At 35.1% G+C, this 10,796-nt stretch overlaps 1 protein-coding gene across 1 annotated transcript; it reads left to right on the top strand.

The window, feature by feature from the left end:
* The first annotated feature begins 5,499 nt into the window (after nucleotides 1-5,499).
* Nucleotides 5,500-8,373, top strand: LOC127875270 (uncharacterized). The gene is made up of 2 exons (XM_052420219.1): nucleotides 5,500-5,547; nucleotides 7,878-8,373. Exons 1-2 carry the CDS (start codon nucleotides 5,521-5,523, stop codon nucleotides 8,184-8,186), a joined length of 336 nt encoding a protein of 111 aa, XP_052276179.1. The 5' UTR covers nucleotides 5,500-5,520; the 3' UTR covers nucleotides 8,187-8,373.
* Nucleotides 8,374-10,796: the final 2,423 nt, after the last annotated feature.

Raw genomic sequence — 10,796 nt, 5'->3', positions numbered from 1 at the left:
TACGTCACAAGCCAAACGAAAATATTTAAAAAAAACTTTATAATTATGAATTTAAATGATCGAGCACTCAGCAATATAGGCTTATATCTAAGGCTTTTTAATAAACTTTAACTGATGAATGGCGTTTGCTAGTTTTACTGTAAATAAACAGCATTTCATGACAGAACATGTTAAAATAAGTAATAAATGAAATTTGTTTAAATCTCATGTGTTCTTTATAATTATCCTCCATACTCCTATTACTGGTGTACCCGAATTACCGGTGATGTTTGTAAATACGCTACTACGTCTCAGCACGCGCATTTTTATTTACAACTTCCGTCGGAGACTGTTTACTACTGTTGCCGGTAGCTGTCAAAACGAGAAAAACTCTAAATAATGTATTTTCTTCGGGTAAGTAGGTATTAAAACACTAAAGCCCATGTATTTTTCGTTATTTACACACACAATCTGGTTGATCATTCAGTTTTCTCATTAAAACTATCATTTTGAAAAGTCCGTCTGCAAATGTTTCCATTACCCGGATGTACACACATCTACATTGCATTACCGAGTGTAACTTCTCAATTATTATGAAGATACTTATTATTAAAATTATTATTTTACCAAAGATTTGAAGGTAAGTTAAAAATCTTTTGTCTTGTTTAGTTTCAGTTCCCACCTGTGAAAAAGAAAAAGCGTCAGTATGAATCAAACCAGCTGTTTATGGCATATAAACAAGTTAAAGAAAATGACCCTTAGTAAGGAAAGCTGCTCAAATGTATGGTGTACCTAAAAGTACTCTAAGGGACAGAACTCTAGGTCTGCAACCTGTACCAAAAATAGATACATATCGTATCCATTCTGGTCCCTGTATTGACATTAGAAGAAGAGGTTGAACTTGTTGAGTATGTTTCATACATGGCTAGTATTGGTTACGGGTACAGCCGGGCTGCATTTAGGAATATTGCTACTGTTTTTGCAGTGTCTCTTGGTCGGAAAGTGCCAACAGATCCCCCTTTTGGTAATTCTTGGTTTGAAGGTTTCAAGAGACATCATAAACAGTTTACATTGGCAAAGCCTCAAAAGTTGTCACTACTTCGTACCAAATTTACTTCAAATTAAGTCCTTGATAAATATTTCAATGAGCTCAATGATGTTTTAGTCAAGTATGATTTAACAAACAAAGCAGAAAATATTTTTAACATTGATGAAACAGGAGTGCTCATGGAACATAATCCTAAGAATGTAATATGTTTAAGGAACACTAAACCACAAATTATAACAGCAAATTGTGGTAAAACAGTCACCATCATGGCATCTGGTAACGCCGTTGGGAATCGAATTCCACCTTATTACATTTTCCATGGTATATGCTGGAATGATGAGTTATTGAGAGGCTGTTGTCCAGGTGCGAATGTTACTGTCACAGAAAGTGGTGGTCGCATTCGACTGTATTTTTACAGTACATGATCACACATTTTCTTAAACATGCTTCATCCAATTGCTTTCCTTTGTTAGTGCTTTTTGATGGACACAAATCACATGTAAATCTGACTTTAAGAGATTGGGGTAAAGAGCACAATGAGATATTGTTTTGTACTCCCTCCCCACATTCTCATGTCACTGAACCCTTGGACGTTGGATGCTTTGGGCCTTTAAAAAGTGTCTTTTACAGTGAATGCCAAACATTTTTGAGAAACAATCCTGGTCTTCAGATTACCCGTTTGAATATTGCTGGATTGTCAAGTAAGGCATATAACAAGGGACTTACTACAGAAAACCTCATATCTTTGTTCAAAAAAGCTGGTGTCTACCCTGTGCAGTGGAACCAGATTCTCCCTTCAAAGACAGCCCCATCAATGATTTACACAAATACACAGGCTGTAGGCATTCATGAAAACAAAACTGAAAGCTTTCTAAAAAAGATACAAAAGTCGTTGAAAAGCCTCAGAAAAGAAAAATTACAATCATCAGTCACTATTAACTTGATGTCACCATTAATAGAAAGTAAACTGATGAAAATAGATGTTGTCATAACACCAAAGAAAACAACTAAGGCGAAAACAAGTAAAGGTTCCGAAAGAAGAACAAAAACAAACTTACATTCCAACAAACATAGTGAGTCACCACAACCAAGCACCTCTGGACTTAATGCACCTAACATTGATTATTGTGACTCCGAACTGACTGATGATGAAGCTGACAGCCATCCATGCTGTGTATGTTGCAACACCTCACAGATGCAATAAACTTAATTTACACATTAGAAATTATTCAGTAGGATAAATATGAATTTCAAATGTAGCCACTGGACTCATCTAAAATATGGTACTCCAGTGCGGTTTTTGATGAGAATTTCTACATTCCTGTGCCCTCATGGTGAAAATGAAAGCTTATTAACACAACACTCATTCATATTAAATGTCATTAATTGTTGGAAAATTGATCATAGCATGTTTTAAACGTTGATTTATTGTTTGTATATACATGTATTCGACAGTATGGAAATTTAGTTCAGTACTATGTGATTTCCTGAAAATGTGTTTTGTCTCAGTGAAAACTATGTCATCACCGGTAATAGAAGTAAACAGTAGAAACAAAATGGCGGACAGTGAAAAGTCTTGCTTCGATGAAGCAGTTATGGATACACGTTAAGAAAATGTCCATCAACTAGAAAATAAATTAATACTATGATACGTCTAGCAACAATGATAATATGTCACTTTTTATTGCACACTAATGTCAAATCGCAGTCGAGTCGCGCCATCATTTATCGATATATCGTACTATATCAATTGATTGTAAATGACTCTATTTTTATGAAGTTGCCCTAACAGTTAATTATTTATTCCACTTTGAACATATTTTATTTCCAAAAGCATGACATTGTTACAAATTTGCCCATTCATAGATAATGGAACAAGAGCTGTCAGAGGACAGCGCGCTCGACTATTCGAGTGCTTGACAGTATTACGTAAGCCATCATGAGGAACTTGATCATGGTAATAGTTAAGGTTTATTTTCCACAATCTATTAAACATTTGTATAAACATTGAAGAAAGAGATAAGATTTTATTTCAAGTTTGATAGCTATAGATTGGGTGGGAAGTTTGGACGGTCCTTCAAAAATAAAGTTAATAAATATATATTTTTTATAACCATGTTTTAAAGAAAAAGAATATTCGTTTTGGGTTAGGTAGGGGGGGGGGGTTCAGAGGGTGGGTATAATGTGGGATGGGGTCATTTATTAGACGATCTTTCAAAAGTAAAAAAAGGAAAAAAAAAAAAAACATTAATTTTTTAGGGGGGGGGGGGGGGGCAGGGATTCTGGGTTGGGGCGTGGGATATTGTTCGGGTGAAATCCATTGTGGTATTCAGGTAAGTGTTGTTTTGTCAAAGTATTTATACAAAGTATTTATACAATCTGATCATAAATAAAGAAGATATTGCAATGTAACTAAAGTAATATGCATATTATAATTGAAAAAAGGGTCATAATTCTTACAAAATGCTTGATACAGTTGTCTGCTCTTGTTTATAGGTTGGGGTCATGATGGTAAAGAAGTATGCAAAATATTAAAGCAAGATGTCAAGGGACAATGCAGTATCTATAAATTCGGATATTCACACTTCGGCTTATTTTTTATCATGAAAGACGGTGGTTTAACAAATGCAATTTCCTGTAATTTCATCTTCTTCCAATATTTTATTGATATAATCTGGAGTATCATCGATTTTGAAGCATGATATTGCCATTTGTTAAAGAAGTCTCTTTAGGCAAAACTGTTTTTTCAGTACATTTGTTGTCAGTATTGATGGAGACGAGCCTCACATCATAGCATCTGCAACCCTTGTAGAGGCCCTGAATTCAGATGGTATGCTTAAACTTTAATATTTGTAACTTAAAAAAAAGCAACACAATTATAATGTCAAATTTGGAATTTATAAGTGTGATTATTGTCAATCAGTTACCAATACTTCAATTTCCATTTTATTCATGTCAAATAAAATATACCTTACCACCTAACTGATGCTCGATTGGTCATTGTCCGCTCGATTACTAGCCACATGTACATCGAGTACATGTAAGTATTCTTACATGTACCCCGGGTACGGTTAATATACTCAAACGTACCCAGCCGATTTTAGACTATACCCGACTGTTTATTCCCGCCCCAAAAACACGCTACCGATTACCGTAATTACGAAACAAACTGCTATTTTAAAAAAAAGCATCAACATGCTTGTTGAGTATGAATTTCGATAATATAGCTGCCATTTTAACAGAAAATTGACATAAATATGAAAATAATTAATTTAAAAAATAATTGCTGACAAAGATCGATTTAGCGCTAAAGTTCCCGGGTATGTAAGAGTATATTTACCGTACCCGGGGTACATGTAAGTATGCTTAATTGTACATGGGATACATGTAACTAGTACCCGAGCCGAGAATGACCAATCGAGCCTAACTGACCATCCCATTCCTTATTTACGCTCTTTAAGCCTCTGTAAACATTGAAATGCGTTCATCATTATAATTGATTGAAGATGTGATGACACTTTGTATTTTAGACCATTCAACCAGGCAACATGCCTATGAGTACATTTTATCTGTGCTGAGGCAAGATTTGTCATTCACATTTTTTCTTATCTCTTGACTTTCAAAAAAACTTGCAAATGTGATTGATTACATGTTTAATGATAATTAGGGATTTAAATAATAGCAAAATGTTCATGTGCTTGTAGTTTTTTCCGATTGTTTATTGGGAAAAAAGTGATTGATTTGTTTTAATTTTAAAGTAAACATTGTGATGAGGTCACTTATTAAAATACTGAATGTTTTGTAATTGGTAAAATATTGGGTAGCCGCACATGCGCATATATCACAAAAACTTGCTTTACTTTCTGTCTCAAGAAACACAGAGGTCAGGAGGCATCTAATGCATACAATTATTTGTGGACCTTTTTTATGACTATACCGTGTGTGTAAACAATGTTTACCAATACTGTACATGAATTGATTTTGAACTTAGTTCATTTATGTTTGTTCATTTTAAAGGCAAGCCTCTATATTTAAAATTATTTGAAAATTAAACATCACAATGGAAAATGCCATATTTCAATGTATACAAAAATCCTATAGCTGCTGAAAGAGATTTTATTATCCCCCGCCATAGGCGTAGGGATATTGTCTTGGCGTTGTCCGTACGTCCGTACTTCCGTCCATCCGTCTTTCCGTCCGTCCGTCCGTCCGGATCTTTTGTGTCCGGAATCATATCTTGGAAGAGCTTTGGCGGATTTCATTGAAACTTGGTATGAGTATATATATGGGTAAGAGGATGATGCACGCCAAATGGCATTGTACACCATCTGTTAATAACGGAGTTGTGGCCCTTTGTATCTTTAAAAAAAAAGCTTTTTTGTGTCAAATATAACACTTTTGTGTCCACAAGCATATTGGCGGCGTATATCAATTCAACGGATTTGCTTGTTTATTTTGTATTGCATGGAAGACAAGTACTGGTACTCCTAGTGATGGTGGTGGCGGTGGTGGTGGAAGAGGTAAGGCTGTTGGTGATGATGATTGTGATTATGACAAGGATTGTAATGCTGATACGAAAATTCTGATGATGATAATGGTGACCATGAGTGGATAATTATACGCCCCCAAACGAAGTTTAGGGGGGTATATAATAGTGAGCTTGTCTATCTGTCGGTCGGTCTGTCTGTCGGTCCGTATTAAGTGTCCGCTCTCTAATTTAAGTTGTTTTCATCCGATCTTCACCAAACTTGGTCAGATGTTGTATCTAGATGATGTCTAGGTCAAGTTCGAATATGGGTCATGTCGGGTCAAAAACTAGGTCATGGGGTCACATTGTGCGTTTATAACATTGAGCATGGTGTCCGCTGTTTTATGTGAAGACAACATGCAAAATATTCTGTGTCAATGCGGCATGTGAGGGTATTCGTTACGTCTGTTACAAATCTCTAGTTTATGACGTTTATGATAGTTGTGAGGAAGATGATAGTGATGGTAAGGATGGTGAAGATGGTGACAATGATGATGGTTATTGTAGTAATTATGATCATGGCAATGATAATTATGCTTAAGATTGTGACGATTTTAATAATGATGATAAATGAGGATGACAAACAGGGGGGGGGGGGTAATGATGATGGTGATAATTGATGATGTTGATGATAGTTATGATGATGCATAATTTGATGGCTGAATTAAGGGTACATGTAGTGCTGAAAAGGATCATTAAAATGATGAATATGGCTGATATTGAGCGGATGATGATTGATGCTGCTGTTGATGTTGACAAAAATGAGGATTTATGATGGTGATGATGAAATTCATTGAGTTAATTTCCTACTTATTTATAACACAAATACATTTTTAGGAATGATCATTATATCACACATTTAACCTGTATCGTGTTATAAATTAAATCTTATTGTTACAACATAATAAACTCATGCAAAATCTTATGACCAACCTCCAAAAGTGCAGCTTTCTAAAACATAACATAGAAGTTGGCCTATCATGCTGTGAATGTTACCACACCCTTTCACAATGATTCTTAAAGGAATGGACAAGGCCTGCTCAAAAGTGATCAAAATTTGAAGTGTGTATGTAAGAAAGGATTATGATATTTAACAGTTTTCTATTATTCACAATGTATAAGTGTTTATGTCTTGCCATTATTTATAGATTTGTGTTGATTGTCATTGTTTTATAGATGCTGTAATTATACCCCCATTACAATTGGTAATGGGGGCTATATAAGAGTCACTTTGTTGGTCTGTCTGTCTGTCCGTCGGTCTGTCCCAAAATTTCATCTGATCTTCACCAAACTTGGTCATGATGTGAAGGTCAGGTTTGAATATGGGTCATGCCTGGTCAAAAACTAGGTCACGGAGTCACTAAGTGCGTTTTAAACCGAAAGATTTTCCGGACCATAACTATGTCATTTATCGTTAGATTTTAAAATGACATTTGTTCACCATCATGGGACGGTGTGTCATGCGAAAGAAGAACGTCGATATCTCCAAGGTCAAGGTCACATTGGAGTTCAAAGGTCAAAATGCTTGTCCTAACCATAACTATGTCATTTATCGTTATTTTTAAAGTGACTAGGTACATTTGTTCACCATCATGGGACGGTTTGTCGCTCAAAAGAATTATGTCGATATTTCCAAGATCAAGGTCACACTTTGAGTTCAAAGGTCAAAAATGGCCATAAATGAGCTTGTCCGGGCCATAACTATGTCGTTTATTGTGAGATTTTAAAATCATTTGGCACACTTGTTCACCATCATTGGACATTGTGTCGCGCGAAATAATTACGTCGATATCTCCAAGGTCAAGGTCAAACTTTAATTTCAAAGGTCAAAAATGGCCATAAATGATCTTGTCCGGGCCATAACTATGTAATTCATTGTGAGATTTTAAAATTACTTGGTACATTTGTTCACAATTATTGGACGGTGTGTCATGTGAAAGAATTACGTTGATATCTCTAAGGTCAAGGTTCAAAAGTCAAAAATGGCCATAAATGAGCTTGTCCGTCCATAACTATGTCATTCATTATGAGATTTTAAAATGACTCTATACATTAATTTTGATCAAAGTCATTGGACGGCGTGTAATGCGAAAGAATGCAAGAGTTCAAAGGTCAAAATGGCCATAAATGATAATGGCATAATAATTCGTAAAAATCGCCATAAATTAGATTCTTTTTTTGTGAAGACAGCATGCAAAATATTCTGTGCCAACGCAGCATGTGGGGGTATACGTCACAAAGTGTGACACAGCTCTAGTTGTTTCCTGAACAGACCAGTGTTTTATCTAAAGGCTATATTAAATATTTGTTTTAATGTTTTAGAGTCTCTGCCAGAGAACCAAAGACCAGAAAGATACTTCCAGTACTACATGGACAAGATCACAAACCCTGCTCCTGCTTGAACTGTACAAAGCAAATGTAGATAAGTTCAACAACCTCCTGTTAAAAAAACTTTGTGGGAAGAACTGTGCAAATCTCTTAACAGTAAAGGTTTTTAATAGCAAGCAGGTTGAAGGGAGATGGAAGACCATCGAGGCAGCTTATCGTCGAGCTAAAGACAGCAACAGAGCGACGGGATTAAAGAGCCATAATGTGATACTAAAACAGACTGTGATGGAATTTGACACTTAAAGCAAAAATAGATCTAACATTCGATCATCAGCTCAAGTATGGAATGATTACTGTGTGATTATTAGAAGTGATCTATGGATTTCAATGAAAGTAAACCAATAAAAACAAACACAATACCTTAATATTGATATGTTATGGCATCATCATATACATTTTGAACATAAATACCTTAAACAAAGGTCAACCATATGATATTATGCTTCAATGGTTTTAGCTCGACTATTATATATGAAATATATACATTGGAGCTATCCTACTCACTCGGCGTCGGCGTTAGCGTTCCCGTTCCCGTTAGCGTGCAAATGTTAAACTTTTCGTACTTCCCCAAATATTTTCAATGTCTCTTGACATATTGCTTTCATATTTTGCATACTTCTTTACCAACATGACCCCAACCTATATACAACAGCAGACATCTCTATCAAGCATTTTGCAATAATTATGGCTCTTTTTTCACTTAGAATATGCATTGATAAATCTATGTTAAAGTTTGCGTACCACCTCAAATATTTGTTATGTCCCTTGACATATTGCTTTAATATTTTGCATACTTTTTTACCAACCAAAACCCAATCTATAAACAAGAGCAGACAACTGTATCAAGCATTTTGTAAGAATTATAGCCTTTTTCTATTTATAATATGCATATTATTGATAAATCTATGTTAAAGTTTGCGTACCATTTCAAATATTGTCAATGTCCCTTGACATATTGCTTTCATATTTTGCAAACTTCTTTACCAACATTACCCCAATCTATATACAAGAGCAGACAACTCTATCAAGCATTTTTTAAGAATTATGGCCCTTCTTTGTCTTAGTAACTGAATATTTTGTTAAATTTTGTGTTGAGATCCACTTGACTTCTAAAGTATCAAAGCTATTGCTTTCAAACTTCAAATATTTGCTTACTACCAGGGTACTGTACCTGCCAAGTACATTTTACCTTGACCTTTGAATGACCTTGACTCTCAAGGTCAAGAGTAAATTTTACTTACATTACCATAACTTCTTTATTTATGATCAGATTTTATTAATACGGTGACAAAACAACACTTACCTGAATACCACAACGGATTCCACCCGAACAATACCCCACGCCCCAACCCAGAATCCCTGCCCCCCCCCCCCTCCCCCAACAATTTATTCTCCTTTTTTATTTGTGACAGATCATCTCCTAAATGACCACACCCCACATTATACCCCCCTCTCAAGCCCCCCTACCCCCCCCCCCAAACAAATTTTTTTTTTCCTTTCTTATTTTTGAAGGACCGTCAAAACTTTCCACCCAAGCTATTCCTATCAAACTTGAAAGAAAATCTTATTAGTTTGTTTTATGTCTTTACAAATGTTCAATAGATTGTGGAAAAAATACCTGAACTATTACCTTGACCTTATTGAATAATTTGAACAATTACCCCATGATGGCTTACGTTATACTGTCAAGCACTCGAATAGTCCTCTGACAGCTCTTGTTTCTAGATACATGCATGTTTAGGCAATTATTCTTTGTGTGCAGTTCTGAATATATTTTAACTAAAATTCGAGGTTAAACATTTGCATTCCAAATATAAATTGCATGCATGCAACTTTAAAAAAGGTTCTACACACTTCAGTAAGAAGCTTTCAACACTTTTGAATGTTGCATTGATTCAACGTTTTAATGAAATAAGTGTCAATTTCAAATAATGGATGATATTATTATTATTGTTGATGAATTTTAGCTCGGCTGTTTTCGGAAAAAAAAACGAGGTATTGTCATAGCCAGCTCGTCGTCCGCCGTCAAGCTTCGTGCTAAAACCTTTACATTGGCTCTAAAATCAAAGTGTTTCCACCTACAACTTTGAAACTTCATATGTAGATGCACCTTGATGAGTTCTACACGCCACACCCATTTTGGGGTCACTAGGTCAAAGGTCAAGGTCACTGTGACCTCTAAAAAAATAATTCTGACAAGCTTTCATTTATTCAAAACTGCACCCGCAGCCGAGCGTGGCACCCGTTATGTGGTGCTCTTGTTGTTTAAAGCGGGTATATACGATCTTGTCAAATATTTAGTAATAAATATAAAATGTGTAAAAAACTTATTATACATATATTTCAATATAAACTAAAATAAAAGTTAAGAAGAACATGTGTCGAAAAATGCTAAATAAGCCAGATATTTAATTCTGAAATCGAAAAAGGCTGTACAGCCGAATTCGCCAGCATGTATATCATGCATGTACGATGTGAATCTAAATTTAGTTTAACGGTTCATTTGAAATTTCTGCAGCGATATCGATTCATACGACACATGAACACTTACAAAAAAGACGAATGCATCGGTTATTGTAGGAAAATAATTACGAATTATCTTCGTCACAATCGGCTCGGGGCGCTAATTTGTATTTGCTGTATTTTATGAAATTCGTCTTAAATGTATCATTTTTCTTGCATAGTGTGTGTTATTATAACATATTTGTATCAATATTTTACAATTCAGCACATATAAAAATCGTATATACCCGCTTTAAAGATATGTCATCGTTTGTTATGTAATTTGCTATAAAAGTGGAACAGCAATAGTATTTTAGTAATTTATTTAAAAGCAATAGACATATTTTCAAG

The sequence above is a fragment of the Dreissena polymorpha genome, chromosome 3, assembly GCF_020536995.1.
Source record: "Dreissena polymorpha isolate Duluth1 chromosome 3, UMN_Dpol_1.0, whole genome shotgun sequence".
Lineage (NCBI taxonomy): Eukaryota > Metazoa > Mollusca > Bivalvia > Myida > Dreissenidae > Dreissena > Dreissena polymorpha.
Note: the sequence above shows the minus strand (reverse complement) of the source record. Positions and strands in the feature narration are given on the sequence as shown.

Bases quoted from the DNA above. Each gene is read 5' to 3' on its own strand.
- LOC127875270 (XM_052420219.1), top strand. From the start codon at position 5,521: ATGGTGGTGGCGGTGGTGGTGGAAGAG. The intron at 5,548-7,877 runs GTAAGGCTGTTG...TTAATGTTTTAG, and splicing joins TGGCGGTGGTGGTGGAAGAG to AGTCTCTGCCAGAGAACCAA.